The sequence below is a fragment of the Doryrhamphus excisus genome, linkage group LG13 (assembly GCF_037039965.1).
Source record: "Doryrhamphus excisus strain RoL-2023G ecotype Guam linkage group LG13, RoL_Dexc_Guam_v1.1, whole genome shotgun sequence".
In the NCBI taxonomy this organism is placed as follows: Eukaryota; Metazoa; Chordata; class Actinopteri; order Syngnathiformes; family Syngnathidae; genus Doryrhamphus; species Doryrhamphus excisus.
The window spans coordinates 14,538,012-14,563,470 of record NC_136369.1 but is presented as its reverse complement, the minus strand read 5'-3'; the positions used below and the strand labels follow the sequence as shown (position 1 = coordinate 14,563,470).

General features: G+C 39.9%; 1 protein-coding gene across 1 annotated transcript in view; it reads left to right on the top strand.

Annotated features, from left to right (window-relative positions):
• The window catches only part of smyd3 (SET and MYND domain containing 3), a 52,740-nt gene that overhangs the window by 19,778 nt on the left and 7,503 nt on the right, over positions 1-25,459 (top strand). The window contains exons 6-9 of the mRNA XM_058089207.2: positions 19,469-19,536; positions 23,455-23,557; positions 23,633-23,743; positions 25,280-25,367. Coding sequence (XP_057945190.2) covers positions 19,469-19,536; positions 23,455-23,557; positions 23,633-23,743; positions 25,280-25,367 — 370 coding nt within the window. The remainder of the gene's footprint in view (positions 1-19,468; positions 19,537-23,454; positions 23,558-23,632; positions 23,744-25,279; positions 25,368-25,459) is intronic.

The window sequence follows — 25,459 nt, the reverse complement described above, 5'->3', positions numbered from 1 at the left end:
ATTTACAGTAATTACTGTTCTGCCGTGTTTTAGACGGATGGAAACAGGGACAGAGCCTGATCCAATACCAGAGTGTGCATGTTTGTTATTATGTCTAATTTCCTGAATGTCCTCCAGAGGGTTGTGCCAGAAAAAGCGATTCCTAAGACGGTATGTTTTAATAGTTATTCCCCATTCCTATTAACTAGAGAAACAAAATAATGAAAGGCACAGTTTTAGAATGAAGAAACACTAGCCTGCTGGCTGTTACGACCGTATACAGTGGTTCCTTGTTTAGTGTTGTATTCCGTTCCAGAAGGTCCGACTCAGGAGTCATCAATGTCGTGGGTCCATTGACTGTCCATTGATTGTCCATTGACCAATTTGTTGTCTTACATGTATGTGCCTTACAGGCTGCCGTCGTAGCGTGAAATAAGTAAAGCAAGATTTTGTCTTGGTCTGTGAGCCAAGGTGGGTGTGTAAACAAACACAAATACAAAAGTTTGTTACGTGTGCCATATTGTATGGTAACCAAGCGGACAAACACAAACCAAGGCAAAATATTAGCACACTAACTGGGGCAGACATTAACCAAGGCACCACTGTAGTTCATAAATGTATTTCAAGTTTGTTTTTTGTTAATATTTTTGTGGAACTTCTCAAAATCAGAGCTACAATCTGGCATCATTGTTTGGCCTTAACCAAGGTCTGCACAGAGCCATTCTGATGACCTGTGTTTCCCATTACCCAAGTTGCCAGGCAACCACCAGTCATCATAGTACTAGTGCTAACTTAATCATGGTAACCTTTTTTTTAATCTAAGAATTTAACCTGATCACCAGTGTTGATGTGAATACAATAGCCTCTAATTTTCTGTTAATGGGCAAGAGCATTCTTCTTAACGCATGCATCATATCCAAGGTCTTTCATTTTCAGTTTTTATGGTTTAAAATACATTTGGAATTGCCATGGACACCTCAGAGCTGATGAACCACACTCATTCAATCAAATAGCACGAGGGCATTTTTTAATGTTTTCATAACTGACCCAGAGTGGGGGGAAAAACACTCCAGAAGCTGTTTTTTTTTTGTTTTTTTTTTTTGCTTCTTTATTTCTTCTTTTGGTAATGGAATCTATTAGCTTTTTTTTAAGAATTCATACAGGTGAGGGCGAACACTGCAATCCATGTTATCTATATGGTGTCTGCTGTAGCCTAATTCATATATCTACTCCTCTTTGAGATAATATATGTAAAAATAGAGATTTGTCAAGCAGTTGGTGACATGGGCTGTGTCAGCATCCTTCAAGCACCCAGCATATTCTAAGGCCGGGTCCTTATAAGAGTCCTCCAGGCTCGGCTACGATGGTTGTGTCACGCATTCTCAAATGCACCCTTTTTGCAATATGCCATCAAGTCCGCAAAGTCGAGAAAAAAAGATGGACAGACTCAATAAAATATGAAATAATGGAGCCAAAGCTTTATTTAGGGATTATGTGTTGCTGGAAAGAGAATAGCAGCCATCTGTCAGCAGATTTATCTCAAGTTCAGAGAGAAACTTGTATTTGTAAACATAATAATATTACTTTATTACTTTTACCTAGTTAGCCCATTTGCACAGCACTTTGGTCAACTTGTTTTTTTCAATTTTTAAATGACCTTTTTATATATACATTTTAGCATTACAGGTTGTTTGGATATCAATTTCTGTTTTTTTTTTTTTAAATACGTCATTATTATAGTTTTCATTTACATCTTATACTTTAGATGTACTGGACTACAACCCTCATTGACACGCTGGTCCCACTCCAAATGTTAAAAGTAATCATGGTCCTTGTTGGAGTCCATGCATTAAGACCACATACTCCTATTCAACTAATGCATACCTTTTTTTTTTAAATACTGTACATTGTAATCTGTAAATATTTGTTTTCTATAAATGGAGAAAAAATATATGTATAATGTGAAATCAATGCACATGCAAATATGTTTCATTAATGTTTTCAATTATCAAAATACAGCAAGAAATATTACATTTTATCATCAATGTGCTTATCATTGCGTGATCACAGCATAGATAGCAAATGATAAAACATTGTTAGAGTGTTTTTCTGAGGTCTTCGTAGTGGAAGTAGGTGTGTCTCGATGATGTGCATTGTTAGCTAGCTCATATTAACTAATTTTCTGACATTTATAATGCACAAAAAAGGAAATAAATATGTGTACATGTTTCACATGAAGATTGTGAATGATGGGCAAAATTCCCTAAAAAGTGCCGTTCCCCTTTAAACTCCTCTACTGGGAACAGGATCTCATCCCCGACCCGAGATTGCACTCCACGAGAACCATGGACTCGGACTTGTTGGAGGTGCTGATTCCCATCCAAGCCGCTTCATACTTGGCTGTAAAAAAATACTCAAAGACTACTCTTTTTCAGCAATTTTAAACATTATTCATCAAACTGTTTAATTTTTAAAATATTTTATTTTGTTCAGTAGGTCTTGGGCTGCCCAACTGCTGTTGGCTAGTCTTGCTACTGTTATTGAAAGGTGCTCACCCATCTTGCTATCATCTAATTTATCCCTGCTGGTGGTTAGAGTTGGCGAAAAACATCAATGATTGCTTTCTTGTTCAACAAAGACTCGTAAGGCTTGGAAAGTATCCAGTCGTAGAACGCTCTAGCCGTCTCTTCTTTTATTTCCCTCTTGCATATAAATCAGATTCCGCAGGGTTCGTTCCTTCTCATCTCTTTTAGCTTGCAAAACCACACTGAAGCATTAATCCGTCTACTACAACGACCCTATTCAGGGACATCATTTTGAGAATCTCACTCAAATCCTACTGTGTTCCCTCTACCGCATTTAAAATTCTTCTCTGTTGTGTCATTGTGGTTTTGTGCAATGAATTTATTTCCCACCTGTGGTGGGTAAAGACATTTGAGCTCAGTTACAGTTTGTGCTTTGTCTTTTCTCCATTCGGTATTCAAGCTGTGTTCTGTCTTGTTAAAAATCAGCAGCTCATCACAAACGCAAGTAAGTCTTTGTGTGTGAGCAGGCACCCATGAGCATCCATCCTTCCAGTACACAGAAGCATTGATTACTTTTTGTGACCAAGTCACATATTTTACTAAACAATGTTTCCAATAACTGTTTGAATTTGGATATTCAAAATTGTAACACCTTGCCTGTAACTATTTGAATATTCATCCCGTTGACATATTCCTGCTAATATTGGCGGTATTTAGCAACCGCCAGGCTCTGTCCAACTGGAACAGCTCTGGATCATGCCAGAATTGATATGATTTGTGTGATCAGTAATGGAATGAAAATCAAAGCATGTAAACAGCAAGCTCTGGTTGTATGTGGGCGTTATTTGGCATTTTTTTTATTTTGGCAGATTGCCTAGCAACCACGGTGTGATGACAAAGACGTTTTGCGACCAATTTATTACACGCTCATTTGCATGCTTTTAGATGTGCTGCTAATTGGCTTTATTTTAATGTGAGGTTAGCGCCAGACCAGCTGTCTCTATGTTCTTGCTCTATATAGCAGCTCTATACGAAGCTCTGCACTGAAAGTGTGATATTGTCCTTGAATCAGACTTGGTAGAGCCCATTCATTATATAAAATACAAACAGCAAAGACACTGTAGTGTAGAATCTGTAGATTACCTACTTTCTGTAATGCCAAACTATTAATCATCCTAATGGTACATACTGTATCCCAGTCTCATGACCAAGACCAGCTCTGGAATAGCTCTGAAGTGCAAAGTCAGCCATTGGGAATTCGCAGATACCAGCGTTAGCATTGAATCAGAAAAGAAATCACTGGTAGATGAGAGCATATGCACGAGTGACTGCAAAATGACTGCTCTGAAGCACATGAGATGTCGCGAGACCAGAATGCGACCACAAACTGGCTGCATCACCGTATAAACCGCAGGGTTCAAACCGTGAGGAACAAAAGTAGCTGCTTACTCACATTGTGTGTGTGTGTGTGTGTGTGTGTGTGTGTGTGTGTGTGTGTGTAAGACCCTGTCTTGCCTCTATTGATCCAATCTTGTGGACCAGCTTTGGTGCAGTCAGCAGTTTTTCTTCCAACCCAATGCCAGCAGGACAAGATAAAGCAGGAGATGAATGGAGTATTGCACAGATGGATGGAGAGGAACATATGAGCTTGTGTGTGTGTGTGTGTGTGTTACAGTCACACACAAAAAAAAATACTTGGAAGTTTTTCCCTCTCTACCATTTTTGCGGCAATGTTCCCTTCCCATTTGCAGAGATCCCAGTACTGCAGCAATCTGTGTTCCACTTCTTCAGTTCGAGAGACCACAAGGTAGATTAAAGGCTAATGAACCCCTCCCTGAATGCTCCCTCAGGTGGAGATGAAGGTAGACTAAACTCATAGGTGGGGAGGATGACAGGAGGAAGGACAAACACACTAACGCCGGTGTCCCTGTTGGCCAGCATATCTAACATAGTGTAATTACAATGGGGAGCTCTTCTAATTGACTCCTACCGTGAAGCCCCTGAGTCTGCACTGTTTGTGTGAGAGAGCGAGATAATCCCTCTTGAGATGCTTTAATAAACAACTGCTGGTTCAGTAAAAAATCTGTTTTGTGAAGCCACATTAATGCATCTCCGTTAAAATGTGATCTGTTTTTTAATGGGGATGAATGTTGCATGCCAATGGATGTATGCATGGCCCATCAGTCTTAATACACTTTAGGTCAGTGAGTACTTTCTTTTGGATTATTCGACTTGATCCAACCCTTCCCTTGCGTAAAGGTTAATCAATTCTTTGATGTATTCATTTGGTATTATAGCCAGTCTGTCTTGCTTTCACATTGGAAACGAATGACCTCCACTAAGTGCAACAGCTCAAAGCCGAGAGGTATTCGTCTTGTTTGATTCTGTTTGTTAGTGAGGAAAAACTGCATAGTCGATTTCCACAAAACTATGAGGAGGGTACGACCTTGTCCTGATTACGAACCTGTCATGTTTCGTTGCATTTGAATACAAGTGTGGCTTGAGGAATTTTCCACGAACAAAGAAGTTAATGACAGCCCAACAATCAGAGGAGAAAAACACAAAAACGGCACTCCACAATTGTTACTTTTGTTAGAGAACATTTTTTTTCCCTTCTTTTGCTGTCACAATGAAGCCATCCCCCCTTACCAACAATAAAAAATTGTACAGTTCCATCTGACCATTCAGAAGAGTACCTCTTATGGGTGATTTCTATTGTATTCTTACATTATCCAACATTAGATTAGATTCAACTTTATTGTTATTGCTCATGTCACTGGTACAGGGCAACAAAATGCAGTTAGCATCCAACCAGAAGTGCAATTTTAGTAATTAACGTAGAAATAGAATAGAGCTGTAAATGGACAGATCTATGTACAAACTATAACAGGCTGTGACTATAATACAGTGAGGATATGTACAGGGATATAAATGACTATAATATCGCTATTGCAGATCATACAGATTATAAACAGTATGCACAGTATGGATGTGACAATATATAATAACAGTAATATGTACAGTATTGCAATGAAGTGACTATGATACAGTGATGATACATTTTCTTAGGGATTTATCCCATGAAGAAGGTTGTTTGTTCGAAGGGTACTTAGTTTATGTATGATGAATATATTCTTGCAGTGTTTTGGTGAAGTTCCCATGCAACATTTCTGCATGGATATTTCTGCATTTCTGCTGCTCAGTCTCCGGATAAGATGATCAATTGTCAGCCCCCCATTGCCTCCCAGCAGGTGTGTTGGTGTGTATGAGTCGGTCGTGACTATTCAAGTGCATCATCTGCGGTGTAAATGTCATCAGCCGTTGGCTAGTGGAAAACCAGTTTTCAACTTCATCATAATGGCGATTAGACTGAGATTGACAGACTGCACGTGAGTGGCATGACAGATGGAGAGACAGGTGCTGCTACGCTATGTGTGTCATGTACTAGTTTTTCATGGCATGTACATTAATACACAGTGGAGTGCTGTCCTTGGGAGTCAAGGGCAGGGAGGAACATGCTATTTCTGCCAGAGACCGCTTGGAGAAAGGTGACTGGAAGGAGGAGAACCGGCAGAGAGGAGACGTACCATCAAATTTGAATGACCAGTAATTCAATAATATTACATTACCGCTATAAGACAATCCAATGGTCTGTAATAATAGCTTGTTCATGCTAATCAGACACCACATACTTTAAAACACAATAATAATGATTTTGTTAAGTTAATTCTTCTCTGACAGTATGAGTCAAAATATAATTCTTAGATATATATTTTTTTCAGTTCTGTTATTAATTAAAATTGGATTGCACTGGTGTACCAACTGTAATGGCATGGCCACTCAGTATAGATGATAAAATATTACTGGTCAATCAAGGTCATTTGTGATGACAGACAATGATGAATCATCATCAAATGGAATATAAAAAACTGAACCCAACTCAACCTCATTAAAGCTTTTTTTTTTATTTTTTAAACCAGGTCTATAAATTAAAAGCCCTCTATCCATGTCTGCGTGGGTGGTTCCCCCACTCAGCCGGTTAGCTGATATCTCACAAGATCACTTTGTGTGTGATCGTTTATTCCACATCACAATCTGTGCTCACCATGCCCACCCCCCAAGCTCCCCTGGTTCCAGCCCGCCTCCTCATCCTTTCATCATGTCATAGTTAGACCATGGCAGGGTGCTTATTGAAGGCCTCCACCTCTCTAACGGAATCTACAATGAACTGATGAAGAGAACAGGAAGGGGGAAGAGAGAGAGAGAGAGAGGGAGGGAGGTGAGGTAGAGTAGATGAAAGTGCAGTTAAGCTCTATTCGCTTATTGATGCTTTTCCATTGGAAAAAATAGATACAACCGGTACTATTTTTGAGCGTGCTTGTGTGCCAACCCAATACTACGTATATGGGTGACATAACATGCTCACATGTGTGCTTTAGTTCTGGACACTGCAGTATCATACACCACACTCTCCACTTGAATGCAAATGTTGGTATCTTGGTGCCCTCAATCTCCATTTCAGTAAAAGTTGTCCTATTGCTGTCCACATGAGACGTAAACACACATAGCCTTCATTCAACCGTGCCGTGTGGCATCGCTTTCAGTTTGCCTTGATAATATTTTGAAGTAGACAAATTGATGAGCCAAATCCTCTTCAGTGGAATAGACATAGACATAGACTTTCTTTATTGTCATTGCACAATAACACAGCAGTGAAATAAATAATAATATGGAGAATAAATAGATGACATCAAATATGAACAATGTACGGTGTGAACAGTAATTTGTACAAATAATTTAAATAATTTAGAATAAATAACAATAATTGGTATAGAAGAGCTATACTATACTAATACTCTATAATACTATTTATATATTTATATATATATATATATATTTATATATATATATATATATATATATATATATATATATAATAATACTATACTAATAGCAGCAATCTGATGTGTCAACCAGTTTGCGGTTGAAAGAAGAAGAACATTATCGATTTCATTTATAATATAATATATATAGTACCTTTTCCCCATAATCCGTGGGTTACGAAACTATTTCCATATATGGCTGCATACAAAGACATGCAAGGATGCGGGGGTCACTTCTTATACTTTATTATTCACCTTTTGTACTTACTGACATGCTAAAACAAATGTCATGTACTGTTAAGAAAAGAAACCATTTCCCTAATCAAACACATTATTATTATTAATTATTATACAGGAGCCAGGCAACGACATTTCGTTGGCAATTTCACTGCTGTGTTATTGCGCAATGACAATAAAGGAAGTCATTCTATCTAAACAAGGAAATGCCCATATACCATATATGTCTTTGTACTCTGTTTCACCTGACTTTTCATTTTTTTCCTGAAAATGCTCAACCCTGGCCCATTTCTCTGTTGAGGTCACCATTAAAATCCTTTTCCTTAAGGGGATCTATGAATCAATAACTCAGTAAGGACACACATCCACACACATGCACAAACACACAGTTTCTGTTCAGTGTCAAGCTACACTTCAAAAAGGACTTTGATATTTTTCCTCTTAACTCATCATGTTCCTTCTTCTTGCTTTCAATAAGGTTCCATCCTCATTCTTGCTTCATCTAGTCAGTTCCTCGGGCAACTTTGAAAAAAAAAAAAAAAGTGAATTACAATCCATCCAGGCAAACTGGAGCATGTACAGATACTGTCGAAACGTTCATGGCCACTTACCCGACATTCCCAGTGATGACGGGATTAACCTGCCTGTACAGCTGGTGAGTGTGAGTGTGTTTGTGTGCGAGCTCCAGTGAGCAGGAAAGAAAAGGATCTTCTAGGATGAGGTCCAACTTGTGTGTGTGTGTGCACACTCCTGCACACACATACATATACATACACACCGGTTGCGCCGATGTGGCCTCATGTTTTATTTCTAAGAGCTCTGCATTGGGGGGCTCTAAGGTTTGACAGGCAATGGAATTATGTTGAGAAAGACACGAGATGTTGTGGGAGAAACAGAGGTTTCTTTATTTTCCAGTGGAGGATTGAGAACTGAGGCTGTGAGACTGAAGGATTATTCTTTTCACCACTATGAGCGAAAGGTATAATCCCTGCAGGTGTATGTGTGTGTGTGTGTGTTTGTGTGTGTTTGTGCGTCATACATCCAGTGCTGGTAGCCTGAAGCGAACTTTTTGTCATGTACTTTGTTTTGTTTTTCCATATTGTTTTATCCTTGCTTTGATTTGTTCCCTTTGTAATAAATATCCCCAGGAGCCTGATGCCTGAAATCAGTCTTTGTGGAGACTATTGATGCAGGAGCAGTGGGGGGGTGAAGTTGAGTATCTTTTCCTTAGAAAAACATACATATGTACATACAAGAACTATTTGTTCCGGGGGACACATTTTCCGAGAGCTAATGTCCGGGGGACCAGACTGCATCACCAACAAAAGAAGTTGCTTTTAATTTCAGCAGACAATATTTCGGCGAAATGGGCGGCACGGCGGTCGAGTGGTTAGCGCGCAGACCTCACAGCTAGGAGACCAGGGTTCACGTTTTCCCCGTGCATGCGTGGGTTTTCTCCGGGTACTCCGGTTTCCTCCCACATTCCAAAAACATGTGTGTGTGTGTGTCCCAGGGTAACAATCACTGAGAGCTTAGTTCTATTTGCTAGGTTAATTAGCGACTCCAAATTGTCCATAGGTATGAATGTGAGTGTGAATGGTTGTTTGTCTATATGTGCCCTGTGATTGGCTGGCGACCAGTCCAGGGTGTACCCCGCCTCTCGCCCGAAGACAGCTGGGACAGGCTTCAGCACCCCCACGACCCTCGTGAGGAAAAAGCGGTAGAAAATGAATGAATGCGAAATAGCTGAACTTAACACAATAGGAATGAAAAAGGGGGATAACTACATGAAGATGGGAGATGAGCACTCCACAATAACCTTAACACCAACAGATAAATTGATACACTCATGCGGCAACTACCAATACTACATGGAATGACAAACAAGCAGTAACATTAAACATATATCAGTCCAGCAAAGCATGCCGGAAAGCAGAACGCGCTCCCAGTGATGCTACACAGCATCCACTTAGCAGGTTAGCTATCTTTAGCAACTTCGGTGTTCACGACAAAGTCCTGCTAGTGTTGTGAATGTCGCTGCTGCCATCGAAGCCCCTTTACTGGCCTCCTGGCCAGCTCAGGTGCTGTCCGACTGTCGGGACTCCATGCTTTGCAGACAGCCTAGCGCCCACTCAAGGTGCCCCAGTGGCAGGAATCCCGCAGAATGTCAGGCGAATGTCAAACGGTTGCTCGTCGTCTCTGTAAGGCGGCGCCAGTGGCAGCAATCACTGTCAAATTTCCTCATTCTGACAGGAATGCTCTGCTCATTTTGCAAAGATGTGCTGCAAAAACGCTAAATAAAAATCCTCAATAGCTGGAATAGGCTCCAGCATGCCCGAGACCCTTGTCAGGATAAGCGGTATAGAAAATGGATGGATGGATGTCTGTGTTTTAGGAAACGGCTGTCGCTCCCAAGATTTGAACTGAACTTGTGGGCTTTTCTGATATCATTCATGGACTTAATTGTGGCAAATAGCACTTACTATTTAAAATAATTTCCAATACTCTGACATGACAAATTGAATATTACCACAATCTGTACATTGACAAAAGAAAAAAGCATGCAGGAGATGTGCTGCTACTGGGGAATGTTCATTACAGGTCAAAAAAGAAGAGAGTGAATTTATTTCCCAAGTTTAACTACAGTTTATTCATTTCTTTGTCCTTTCCTTCATGCATCCCTCATTCTTGATCCAGCTCTTGTTCATCCTGGCCTGCATCTGTTTTCTCTCTCTAGCCAATCTCCTCTCTGCCCACGGGGCTCACCGTTTGTTCCTGTGACAAAAATATCAGCCGTGACTTTCCACTAATTAACTGCTGTGTGTGTGTGTGTGTGTGTCCCAGGGGAACAATCACTGAGAGCTTAGTTCTATTTGTTGCATTTGTTCTGCAGAGTTTAATATGCCAAATTTGAATAGATAAATGAATTATTGAGTATCATGAATTTTGAATGCGATAGCATCGGTGCAGACCAAACTAAAAGAGTGATGAATAATGCACCGTTGCTTATTTACTTAGTTATGCAATAGAAAATGCCTTTGAAGTCAAATAAAATAAAAGCACAGATAATTCTATTGACCTTGAGGTCATTCGTTCATTGCTTTTGTAGTGTAAATATAGTGTTAACAGTTGTCCTCTTATCCTTCATCATTGGCTCCTATTGTTCACACAAGGAGATGGATGACAGTAATTTCCATTGTGTTGGCCTCTATTTTATCACTGTAGTGTACGCACACATATTGTTCATACCACACATTGCCCAAAGCAATCCTTGTTTTCATGATAAAAAGCTATGCCAGAATCATATTACTTTATTGGTCTGTCTTGTCCATGTCATACATCCAGTGATCGAGTACACATGAACTGACATAACAAATAGTGGCAAATCATATGCACACAGTTGTGAGGCCCCATTGAGAGGTTTTGTCAGGCCGGTGGACTGAACTTTGAAATGTAATATTGGACGTATTTTTAGTCATATTAGTTACAGTTAAGCTTATTCCCTGATTGCATGTATCCATACTAATGAGTGCAATTGCAGTTCAATTGAGAGTCACTCTTGTGTGAAGGGCACTTTGTGGAGTGTTGTTTTATGAGGGCATGGCAGGCATAGAGCACAGATGGGACACGATGAATACAATTGACACCGATAGGAACAGGAATTTGGAGAATTATTATAGGAAATACAGCCGGAATAGGTGCAGATTCTGGAAGTTCTAAAATGTTTTCTGTGCGGGTTATTGTGTGTAGCTGCTCTATAGGAGTCTGCAATGAAAAATAAGCATATTTAGGTCCCCTTTAACTGTTAACCGACATTTCCGTCTTTGCAGGGGGTCCAACAAATTGGCCATAAGTGCTCAACAATTTGTCTTATGATTATGAAACTTTGACAATATTTGGATTACATGTATGCTACCATGTCTTTCAAAGTATTGTGAACACTACCCATCGTGTTATCCGTAGACAATTGTAATTTAATTTTACGAGACAGTTCACGAGATGGGCGGCACGGCGGATGAGTGGTTAGCGCGCAGACCTCACAGCTAGGAGACCAGGGTTCAATTCCACCCTCGGCCATCTCTGTGTGGAGTTTGCATGTTCTCCCCGTGCATGCGTGGGTTTTCTCCGGGTACTCCGGTTTCCTCCCACATTCCAAAAACATGCTAGGTTAATTGGTAACTCCAAATTGTCCATAGGTATGAATGTGAGTGTGAATGGTTGTTTGTCTATATGTGCCCTGTGATTGGCTGGCGACCAGTCCAGGGTGTACCCCGCCTCTCGCCCGAAGACAGCTGGGATAGGCTCCAGCACCCGCGCGACCCTTGTGAGGAAAAGCGGTAGAAAATGAATGAATGAATGAATGAATCAGTTCACGAGATGATACACATGATTAGAGACTGTTTGTATTTTTAACAGCCTTCCAGAAAAGTCATCCATCGCTGTCCTCATCCTCCTCCTGGGAACAAAAACCTCTAAAGTCGTCTTCTTCAGTCTAAGAACCAAACAGCTCCACAATTTCCTTGCCACATACCCTGCTAGTATTTCTCTTTCTTTTGTTGTCGTTCCCATGGCCACCCCCTCCCCGAAGAAAGCCAACCCCCAAGCCTTTGCTGTCTTACGCAGCCCCCTCGAAACCCACCGGTGACAGTGGACCTCATAACACTGCTCCACGCTTAAAGCCGCTAGATCGATCACCTGAAATCCACATCACATACACCTCTCCACGCATTCTCCATGATGAGCGTGTACGCACGGAGCGTAAAATGACTGCTTTGAAGCACATGAGATGTCACAAGACCAGAACGCGACCACGCAATTTGCCACATCGTTGTATAAGCAGTAGAATCCAAAGCGTAAGAAAAACATAGCGGCTTATTTTCAGGCTACACCTGAAATGATGGTAATAAATTCAGTTCTTCATTCCACAAAGTCATTACACTATAAGACAAATCCACATGATGAGCAGTGGGGAAAAGTATCTGCGGTGTAAAACACCATTATTGCCAAGGAACATTATTGCCCTTTAGAACATGCAGGAACACGCGCATCGCATATAAATTTGGAAGCCCTCATTTGTGTTGTTGTAATGTCTGAGCATTTAAACATGCACCAACACACCCATAATGGGTATACAACAAATAATGAAATTAATCTTTTGACCTATAACCTAATGGTCATCCTGTAATGGGAGATAATTGTCATTTTACAACCTCAGGGATTAGGTGTGTGTGTGTGAGGTAAACACACAAATCTCAGCTCTGCAAAAGGTGTGTTGTATGTAGTAAGGCTAATTATGTCATATTTGTCTAATGATAATGTATCTACAGATAGGACCAAACATAAATTTTGATTGTCATAAAATATTTGACAGAATAAAGTCTACATGTAATCAGTCTGAAGTACATTGTTGGTGTACTGTTGCAGAAGCCAGGTCATGTAGGGACTACCAAGCAAGGAGCTGCAGCAATATGTTGATGAAGTATCATTTGTATAAAATCCAATATAAAGTAAAGCGTCAGCTATGCTGTGTTCTTAAAAGCTGAATATTCTCAAACATGGCTTGAGGGGGAGCTTAGCATTTTCTGATATATCCTGGTTCTTTGTAAAGCCGCCTTATTAAAATTAGGAAAAGAGATCCAATCCAATCCAATCGCACACTGGAGCTTAAGATGTTCTGGATGAGTAGTAGCAATACGATTGTGTTGGTTCTCATTCCAGGTGATAACTGTGTGTGAGATGCAAGTTATGACCGAGTTACTGAAAGAGCTTTGCATTCAGACGACTTCAGTGCAGTCATGAAGAACACTCATATTATAGGTGGTCCTTGGTCTTGGTCTGAGTTCCATTCCTATAGGATGGTGTTGTAAGTGGGGTTTTAATGTAAGATGGAACTTATACCAACATTTTAGATCAATTAACACAGTGAGTGTTATTCCACTGTACACGGAACACATAAAATACATTAATAAAAAGATGAAACACAATAATTGAATGAAATTGTAATTCAGGGGTTTTGCAAAAGAGGGAGAGACAGACTAAGTCTCAATAATGAGACCACACACTGCTTAGTTATGACTCTCCATTTTATAGGAGCTGATCCTCCCACACGGTCACAGATACCATCTCTATCCTTGATGATGGTCATGTGACATCCTTCCTCTCACACACACACACATGTAACCAGTTATTTTTTTCTTTATGCACAGTATAAGAACACTTACAGTGAAGAAAATAAGTATTTGAACACCCTGCTATTTTGCTATTTCTCCCACTTAGAAATCATGGAGGGGTCTGAAATTTTCATCGTAGGTGCATGTCCACTGTGAGAGAGATAAACTAAAAAGAAAAATCCAGAAATCACAATGCATGATTTTTTAACAATTTATTTGTGTGATACAGCTGCTAATAAGTATTTGAACACCTGAGAAAATGAATGTTAATATTTGGTACAGTAGCCTTTGTTTGCTATTACAGAGGTCAAACGTTTCCTGTAGTTTTTCACCAGGTTTGCACACACTGCAGGAGGGATCTTGGCCCACTCCTCCACACAGATCTTCTCTAGATCAGTCAGGTTTCTGGGCTGTCGCTGAGAAACACGGAGTTTGAGCTCCCTCCAAAGATTTTCGATTGGGTTCAGGTCTGGAGACTGGCTGGGCCATGCTAGAACCTTGATATGCTTCTTACGGAGCCACTCCTTGGTTTTCCTGGCTGTGTGCTTCGGGTCGTTGTCGTGTTGGAAGACCCAGCCACGACCCATCTTCAATGCTCTGACAGAGGGAAGGAGGTTGTTCCCCAAAATCTCACAATACACGGCCCCAGTCATCCTCTCTTTAATGCAGTGCACTCGTCCTGTCCCATGTGCAGAAAAACACCCCCAAAGCATGATGCTACCACCCCCATGCTTCACAGTAGGGATGGTGTTCTTCGGATTGTACTCTTCATTCTTCTTCCTCCAAACACGCTTATTGGAATTATGACCAAAAAGTTCTATTTTGGTCTCATCTGACCATAAAACTTTCTCCCATGACTCCTCTGTATCATCCAAATGATCATATGCAAACTTAAGACGGGCCTTGACATGTGCTGGTTTAAGCAGGGGAACCTTTCGTGCCATGCATGATTTCACATCATGACGTCTTAGTGTATTACCTACAGTAACCTTGGAAACGGTGGTCCCAGCTCTTTTCAGGTCATTGACCAAGTCCTGTCGTGTAGTTCTGGGCTGATTCCTCACCTTTCTTAGAATCATTGAGACCCCACGAGGTGATATCTTGCATGGGGCTCCACTCCGATTGAGATTGACCGTCATGTTTAGCTTCTTCCATTTTCTAATGATAGCTCCAACAGTGGACCTTTTTTCACCAAGCTGCTTGGTAATTGCTCCGTAGCCCTTTCCAGCCTTGTGGAGGTGTACAATTTTGTCTCTGGTGTCTTTGGACAGCTCTTTGGTCTTCGCCATGTTACAAGTTAAAGTCTTACTGATTGTATGGGGTGGACAGGTGTCTTTATGCAGCTAACGACCTCAAACAGGTGCATCTGATTCAGGATGATACATGGAGTGCAGGTGGACTTCTAATGGGCAGACTAACAGGTCTTTCAGGGTCAGAATTCTAGATGATACACAGGTGTTCAAATACTTATTTGCAGCTGTATCACACAAATAAATTGTTAAAAAATCATGCATTGTGATTTCTGGATTTTTCTTTTTAGTTTATCTCTCTCACAGTGGACATGCACCTACGATGAAAATTTCAGACCCCTCCATGATTTCTAAGTGGGAGAAATAGCAAAATAGCAGGGTGTTCAAATACTTATTTTCTTCACTGTATAATAAAATAACCTGGTCACTTTATTGTCAGTGGTTTTAATCTTCCCTCAGATTGTGTGATTGCGTGACTCAGGCTGTGCATACAAACTCCAGAATTCTCAAACATATTTTCTTCACACTAAATATTTCTCTTCATACCAGCTGGCCTTGTTGGCAGGCACATAAAGCAACAAGAGCCACTACAGCCTTTATGCATAAAGACCGTTTACCCAGTCAGAAAGAGGCGATATCGTATATGGTTTTCACAAGACACTGACAATATACAGAGTTGACATAATTTTAAAAGCAATTATGTTAAACTGCTACGTTTAGCTCAATGAAACTGAACAGTCAAGGTTTTGAACATCTTGAGTTCATGATGGGACCATTTTCATACGTGTTCAATATGTGCACCGCCTATGTAGTATACATATTGGGGCAGAAACGCGGTTCCTAATGGATATGATTGTGAGTGATGCATAGCTTGTAGGATGTGTAAAAATACATCATCTTTCTTTTCTTATTTCTTTCCAGAGAGGATTGGGTATGAGTAGGAACATGAGTCATTTAAAAGCAAGGCAAGGAATTTTCACATTGGATTGTACACACCCTGAGGCAAGTGATGATGAGTGATATATTTCACGACGCCATTCATGCATGCAAACTGTTTGCTTATATAACCCATGTTTAGTCATTCATATACTGTATGTCGTGTTCAATGAACTGTACAGGTTGGCATTGAATCACATTTAGTAACAAGATTTGCAGATGTGCTCAAATATTCTGGGTTAGGATTGTTGTGTTACGCAAATGTAAAAAGAAGTTAACCACTGTGAAATGTAAAAAAAACAAAAAACAATTTGTCAAGAAGTGACTCGTATGGTCACACTGGTATTGTAAATATTGGGAATACTGCATTCTTCATATTTCAGATTCATATGTGTCTCGGTTGCTCTCATAACAGTTTGTTGAAGCTGGTCCTGTCACGGAAAAACACCATTCTGTTTTTTAAATATAACATTTTTGAATTGTATCATAACCCATTTAGTATCTAGATGCATATTCTTATCACAAAGCGATTTACACCCCTTGTACCTAACAAACTGCTGAGTGTAATTATTCAACCATGACCATCGCTCTAATTTGTAGCCTTGACTATGGTCTATTTCAGTATTACGTTGACATATAAACAAGTGCCACTATTTCAAGAACAAACACAGCTTTGAAATATTTATAGAGACAGGAACAAAGACCGTACTTTGAACACGGGTTTATTTTGGAAGCCGCGGCCCAATTAGAGTGACAGGAAAGTAAAGACAACTGATAGCGGACACAGAAAAAGACATTAAAGATAATTAAAACTTAAAGCTTTGTTGTGGCGTAGACACACATGCAACAGTGTAGAAGATGACTGGAAGATGGTTCACTTTGCTGTTTTTGGGAATGTTTGTCCTTTGAGGGATGAGAAAGCAATGATTAAATCATTAATACTTTATCAAAGTAATAATAGAGCACTCTATCTCTCTCTCTCTCTCTCTCACACACACACACACACAACCTTTAAATGTATCTAATGGCCTTTGTAGTATTTGCCAGACTGACAGGAAGTATTTTTGCTTCTCAGTTCTAGCCCCATTAAAGACATAAACCATGCACTCACAACTTCTTTGAAATGACATGACAGAAACGACAAAGCAGCCCATTATGAGATGTCTCTCATATTGCTTTACACCGCCACAGCCCCCCCCCCCACACACATCCAGCTACTCACACGCGTAAAAAAATAATTCTCTAATCTATGAATACTTAATGCAACCCTCACATTCACAGTGTATCTAATTGGAGCAAATGGCTAATTGGCTAATGTCTTGTCTTAGCTTACATTAACTTATTGTCGAAAATGTTTTTGTCATATATTTATGTTATAGACGATTTTTTTTCTGCATAATACAAATAATGGAAATCTGAACTTCTTTATTATAACATTATCAACATTACAGGGGTATTCTTCACAAGCATTGTGGTCAAATTCAGATTTGCACGACTTCAGGACATGTTTAGACTGTCGTATAATTCTATGCCCCAGTAAAATATAAAAAATATGCCAGTGCTGCTTCCAAAACAGTTGACTGTTTTCACGACCTGCTGACTGAGGTAAAAATGTATCAAAGGCGTTTAATATCTTCTATCCCCTCTGTGCTTGACATTTTGGAGGCAGGCTGTTTTTTTTTCTTCGTTTTCCACATCACAGTCATGCTCACCACACCCTTCAGTCAGTACGTCAGTTCCTTCTATCTCACATTAATCTTCTCTTCAGGTTTCATTCATAATACAAAGAACGGATACATACTAGTGTGTACTGTGGGAATGGGTGTCAGACTCAACTATAAATGGGGAAAAGCAATGAGCTGATGTGAGATTTAAAGCACCATTTCGAAGACGAAAAGCCCCCCCCCCTCTCCAGACAAAATGATGGTGTAGGGACTGGGTAATGGTATCTTTTGTGAAGAGAAGCTCAAATTCTATCATGGCAGTAATGCGCAATAAAAATCTGCTGCGATGAACGTGTGCTTTATTGTTTACTGCGGGATCCTCTTATTTCATTGTGTTAAATTAGAATTCATTGACTCAAGATGGATCGAAATAAGCCTGCCAGATGCCTCCTATTCCCTCCACCACTTTACCAACATGTCATACGATGTAACACTCACAGCTGGCGTATGTCCTTTATTAGACTGGCATTATAAATAAAGCGGTCAGCAGCGGCAGGTGCGTCGTAGACTCGCTGTAAGAAAATATAAATTGTCACCTGGCATTTGAAAATAGACAACTTGACATTTGAAAATACAGATGACCAGAAGGCTCATTTTTGATTAACTGTAATAATTGTTAAAATGTTTGTTATTGTGGTCTAGAATTGAACTTTATAGGTTATAATTACAAAATATAAACATTACAGATGCAGTGGAATATACATGTAACATAATTAAGGTAACCACCATACCTCCGGTATGAGCCAATGACAGTTGCCTTTGATGATACACATCAGGCCACAATGCCAGACATGGCATCTGTAAAGGTGAGGTTTTTGGTGGAGTTCAGAGAGACAGTGCTGCTGTATGTATGCATGAAATATAGAAATGTATACTCATTCATTCATTCATTTTCTACCGCTTTTCCTCACGAGGGTCGCGGGGGGTGCTGGAGCCTATCCCAGCTGTCTTTGGGCGACACGCAGGGTACACCCTGGACTGGTCGGCAGCCAATCACAGGGCACATATAGACAAACAACCATTCACACTCACATTCATACCTATGGACAATTTGGAGTCGCCAATTAACCTAGCATGTTTTTGGAATGTGGGAGGAAACCGGAGTACCCGGAGAAAACCCACGCATGCACGGGGAGAACATGCAAACTCCACACAGAGATGGCCGAGGGTGGAATTGAACCCTGGTCTCCTAGCTGTGAGGTCTGCGCGCTAACCACTTGACCGCCATGCCGCCCGAAATTTATACTAAATATTTCAAAACATTCTAAAATTGACAGTGTAGTGGATGGCTGGTACTCTCTGCAGTTGAGTATATACTAAAAGCCTCACTGTATAAGGAAATATTTGTATATTTTCCTGTTAAAACAAATCCCACCTAGTTTTCCTTGCCTTTTAGATTAAACTAATCCTAATTTATGGCCATTGTTAGTTGATTAATCAGCCACCTCCTTTATTTTGATTCTGAATAAAGCAATTTTTTCACTATTGGTTTAAAGATTTTATGTCTGTGCAGTCAATACGTGAATAACATGTGGTACTGTTATATTATCATGTGTATAATACAGTTGCTTGAAATGCTAACTAAGTCACACTGTCAAAGTCCTTTCCATACATTTCCTAGATATACTGTCGGACGATATTAATATCTAGCAAAGCCAATTTGAAAATGACTGATAAAGTATTGTTGCTTCTCTGAAACAATTTTGCTCTTGTTTTGTCCCTATAGCTCATGTCTGTACTTTTCAACCTTTCTTTGTCCTTCAGCTGACGTGTAATTGTTTCACCATCAGTGACGGAGAGCTGCAAGAGATTGGAGTTGGTCTGTATCCGAGGTAACACACACAAACACACACACATGTATACACCAGCACACACAAAGTGTCTTATGTGTAGAATAGCATCACTTCCAATCTAGCTCCTATTTTTGTGACATGCTAATTCGAATCAAATTCAAAATTTAAATGTAATGCACAGTCTACCAAATCACTGCAAATCACCCCAGCCTGTACGTTACCCACTCGCTCGCAGACAACCCCTCGCCTCAACTGTCGCTGTTTGACAGTCCTTTGAAGTACACACAAATTAAGAGGGGATTTTTTTCTTTCTTTTATTTTTGAGAAGGAAAGTTGCCAACTCATATAAACAGATTGTGTGAGATGTTTGGGAGGTGGAGAACTCCTGGAGGAAACCTAATGTATGACTATCTCCAAGGCACAGCGCATACAGGATTCCTTGTATCAAACACATCACCCCCCCAACACACACATACTCGCACTCCAGGTACCCCGGCCAGCTTATCTGACCCGTGTTGAGATGTCAGATGGTCACAGTTTTTTTACAACATCTCAGCCAAACCGTGTGTGTCAGTGTGTGTGTGTGTGTGTGCGCTGCCCATTAAAGATTGGCCTGTTCGCAGGGCGGTCCCTTGCCTATCCGTATTTTGGGTTGCCTAGCAACCCTGGTTTTGCCGCCAAAAAGAGGGGGATTACATGGTTGAGACTTTTTCTCTTCCTACAGTATGCCAAAAAAACTCTTCACCAAAACTCATCAGTTTCCTGTACTTTTTTCCAAGTCATATTGAACCACTGTATAGTGCTTTTTGGCTTTTAAAGGGGACCTATTGTGCTCATTTTCAGCCCTTGAGTTGTGGACTATAGGTAGACATGATAACTGGCTCAGAAAGCTTTCTTGATCTTCCAGAATCTGCACCTATTCCAGTTGTGTATCCTTGAATTTCCCAACAAAACGGTCTGTTTTAATTTATTCCACCCCCAGCCCACCTCCAGGCATGCCCACTGCAATGTGATTGGTCACACTCCGAAGGGCTCCCGAGAACTTCCGGACAGTTGCCAAACTCCACTTCCTAATTTTGACGGTATAGGAGTTGATCAGAAATGTGGTCTTTACACGTTTTTTTTGCTTAACTACCTGTGTTTAAACTCTTTCATTGCTCACGTCCAAATGTGCAGACTGAAACTTTTTAGCATCATGACGATGATCAACATGAGAATACAAAAATGTAACAACATTTATAGATCAGAAAACTGGAAAAAGCACAATAGGTCCCCTTTAAGGTACTCAAAGCCCTATGCCACCCCCAAATTACATAAAGCATTACAGAATAATGTCTTCAATGACTTTCTGGGTGCTCAATATTTTTTTTATTAGTCTTAAAATAAGTATGTGAAATACCTGTGTAGTCCTGGTAGAATACGTGTTCTGTCAAATTTGGCTTATTTGAGAATATATTGTTAAAAATAAGCATCACATGACCGTATGTATGTTCATTAAAGAGCCACAATTCTTATGACGATTATGTACAGTTGTGATGCTCATTTGTAACAATATATTCTCAAATAAGCAAACTTTGACTGACAATCCTGGCAGATCAGTTCATTGGCCGACTGATGCCATGGATGTATATTTCCTCACTACTTTTTGAGTGTTAGGTTGCTGTGTGATGAACTTCCAGTCAGACTGTTATATTGAGTAATGACCTCTTACAATTTGCAACCGGTGAACAAACTCGTCGTGAGTTCACTTATGGCTTGTGATTGGCTTCTGCCAAAGAAAGAGCTACTAACCATCACATACATGGAGGATATTGTTCTGACATGAATGTTGTTAATGCAGAAATTTTGTGAGATATCAGTGTGTTTCTAGTTGTTGAATGTCTCCATGCCCCATAGCCATGTAAAATCACATTGAAGGTTACTGCATGTCACAAAAGAGTCACCACATTTAACTTCTGGAATCTTTAACCTTTAAATATCAGGCAAGCCCTCTGCTAAACACCCAGTGACATTTAACATGCTGCTGTGTACTGCATGCTATGGTAAAGTACTTATTTAAAAAGACTATTCAGGAAGCTCATGTGGTGTCTAGCTCTCTAACCTGCATGTTAAGCAACAGTTAGCCTCACTGAGTGCCAGCACATATCAGTTGCAGTTTAGTTCATTCATCTAATTAATATGCTAATGGCATGCCTCTCCATCAGATAAAAGCATTGTTTGGAGGACTTGATTTCTAGTTGATATTCAACCTGCAACTTGTGCACTATAGAACAAAGCCAGGGGGCTGCAGATGGCTTTACAAAGACATATTCACAGATAGTCTTCATCTTGCCTAGCCTTTTGTTTTGCTTATTGAATATAATAATGAGAGCTGTAATGGAAGGGATCATGCACACGGCCATGTGTTATAAGTTACATTAAATATATTTTCATTAAAGCAGTTGGGACTTAAAATGTCCGCTTTTGTTTTATTTTTTTTTACATAATATCCTTACTACGATCTCTTTCAATCAAACCAAGTGTGTGGCCATTTTAATGTTGCATTTTGTAAAACGGGCTAAAACCAATCCAGTATGCTAAGATGTTTTAATGTATTTACCAAAAAAGGATCATGCACAATCATGCGTGTTACCTTTGTGTTGTTGCTATCAACATTTCATCTGATTCTGTTCATTTTTAGACACCCCTGCTGTAGTCTATTTTACATTTTATATCCACCATACAGAGAGCACTTTTGTCTTTCGACTTTTTTTTTTTTTTTTTTTTTTTACACATCACCACAGTGATGCAATCCATGGTTTGAGTTTGCTTTACTTCTTTTTTTTTTTAACACTGGTTGTTACCTTTGCTGCTACATCTGGTGTAGGACCAGTGCTGGACATCTCCAATGGCTGGGTGTTTGCTCTATAGCTGGGAATCTAATCCACATTGTTTTGACAAAATTGTTGTCAGCATCTAATAAAGTAAATATATACTATAAGTGAATAAAATATATGCTTGAAGTGTATTCCATTCCCTGTTTTAATAACTTGAATAAATAATCAGCCGCCTAAAATCTCTGAACAATGTCAATCAAGTTTATTTTGTGTTGACACTGTTATTGAATGTACATTTGGGAAATGAGCCTTTGTTTTGACAGAAGGAGTACATCGTCTCCTGACTTGGTTGGTTCTGGAGTCGTGTGATAGACAGACCACAAATAAAAAGTGACATTTGTTACGGTAAAAGCGCAGCACTCGTCTTGTCCCATTGCGTCCGGAAACCTCTATTTGTGTGCTTTGCACCAACTTGTTTATTGACTTTTCGGCTAATTTCAGCGTTCAGCATTCTATCATCAATTAGAATTATAGACCAAGAAATGCATATAACCAACACATAAATGCCTGAAAACATGAAATATGGTTATTTTCTTGTTGAAAACAATTAAAACTGGATGAGAATTACCATAACTCAGTTAACATTGCCTAGATGACTTGCAGCCTGACTTTTTATTACTTCAAAGTCTCCTCCGGTACAGTAAATTTAGCAGAAATATGGCTCCATTCAGAGGGACATGGCTAATAAAACAGGAATAGCTTCTCACAGAAGTGGAAATAGATAGCTTACATTAAAGGTCAGTCCACTTTTATTGAGACTGACCCTTAAACCGGACATTTATCCTCTCAATAAAAACACTAAACTATACACTGCTACCATGTACTGTACCTTTTTGTAGATGCTACACAGTCCTGCTTTTTTAATGTTTGAAAAACATGCATAATACAGAGTACCATCCTTGTTATAGTGAAACTGGAGTCCATTGTTCCTCTAAGCTACGGCTCTATAAAATTAATTTACTGACTTTTCTTTCTCCTCCTTTCCTCATTCCCTCATGGCTTATCATCTCTTACCTTCCCTCTCAAACACTCCTGTCCCCCACTCACAACCTGGGGCACTTCCCTCATCGTGTCATGCCAGTTTATCGCTCCTGAACCACGACTGCAGGCCAAACTGTGTGATGGTGTTTGAAGGAGCAAAGCTTCACCTCAGAGCCGTTCAGGATATCAAACCTGGAGAAGAGGTTTGTGCAAGCCCACAGAAACACACTTATACACTGTATCGCACCTTGAATTAAACATATCCTGTCTGTGTTTAGCTAACTATCAGCTACATAGGGATGTTGTCATTGACTGAAGAACGTCAGAAACAGCTGGAGGACCAGTACCATTTCACGTGCCACTGCCAGAAATGTGACTCTCGAGACACGGTAAGACATAAAAACACACACAGCCCATAATCATCTCCCAATGTGTCAACAAAGGGTGGGACAAAACATCGATATTGTTATCTAGCACAGTGCAGAGTCGATACACCAGCTTCAAATATCGATGTTGTAACTGTCACTTGCGACAACCAAGGGAACACACTCTCAAGCGTAGTGAAGATGTAGATTTTATATGAAGATATGGACCTTGGTATTATCCTGTACGTGAATATACTTCAGACTAGCCAGTGTACAGTTTTATGCAGCAGAATTGAAAATGACTCCATACACAGCCATTATTGTTAAAATAGCATACTGTAAGTGAATACCAAGATAATTGTCATCAAGCTGCATGAGTGTTACAGCCACAGGGGGACCTCCGGTTCAATGAGAGAAAACACGAGTGCCAATATGTACTGTAATATTGTGAAGCAGAGCATGATGAAACCCTCCCCATGACAGTTTTCCAACATGATGAGCCAGATCACACCTCCAAGATGACAGAGTGCTGGAACTTCCTTGAGGATTCTATGCTTCCATCTTTGCAGGAACCATTTGGGGAAAGGCCTTTTTCTGTTCCAATGCACAAAGCAAGGTCCATAAAGACATGCTTGGATAGTTTTGTTTTGTGGATGAAAACACACATGCTGTTTTACTGTTATCTGAGTGTATCAGAGCATAACATGTCTCCTCCTCACTTGCTCTCTGTCACTCTTTACTCACCACCTTCCTCCTCTTCTGAGTGACCACCTCCTGAAAAATGAGGATATTGGTCTTTTCTTTAGAGAGAACCTGTATTTCTTTTCCATCCATCTCAATCCACTCCATTGTTATGATGCACTTTTTTTGTATCTACAAGTTTCCTGTGTTGGCCACTATTATGTGCGTAAAAGTATATTTACGTACATACAAAGTATATTTCATATGCCTGCTTGTGATGACAAAGTAAAAGAGCACCGCCAGCTTTAATTTTATTCAGTCCTCCTTTGTTCTGCCTGCACTCGCCTAGCTTTTTGTCGTTCCGCCGCTGTCTTTAATCTTCCCGTGATGATGGCAGGCTGCTTGGTCATGACCCAGAGTTGACATCAAACCTTGTGTTTATACGCTCTTGGTGCTTTCTGTTTGTGCATGTGTGCACATAAAATACAGTAAGCCACAGGGCTTGTAAAATAGCTTTTTGCGGTTTTACGATATTACTGCAGGCTTTCAGTGTTTCCATTGAGTGGAAGCTCGATTTTCCTGAACCTCCACCCACAGATCAATATTGGTGTTTTAAAAATAAATTGGAGTAATATACGTATGTGAATGATGATGCATATTATCATTGTCTTGTATATTTTGTTGAGATATCGAACACTTTGTCATTATGCTGTATTGCTAATACACAGTAGTGTTCATTTCCCATGCATTTTGTTCTCAATTGTGGGATTAGTTTTACCTATCTCTCACGTCTTTTGACTTGAAGTACATTAACTGCCGTTTTATTGAATTTGCTTATACAAAGACCCCCTCTTTACATGAGCCGCTTCTATTTTCCAGGACCGCCTCATGTTGTCAGGTGAGAAGGAAAGATGTCACCAGTTGAAAGAGGCATTACCTAAACTGGAAGAACTAAAGACAGTCTCAGGTATCTCTTACCTCCGAAATGGAATGTATTCCTTACAAATATATTTAGGCTCAGACTTTTGGATATTTAAATTCATTAAGGATTTTAATGAC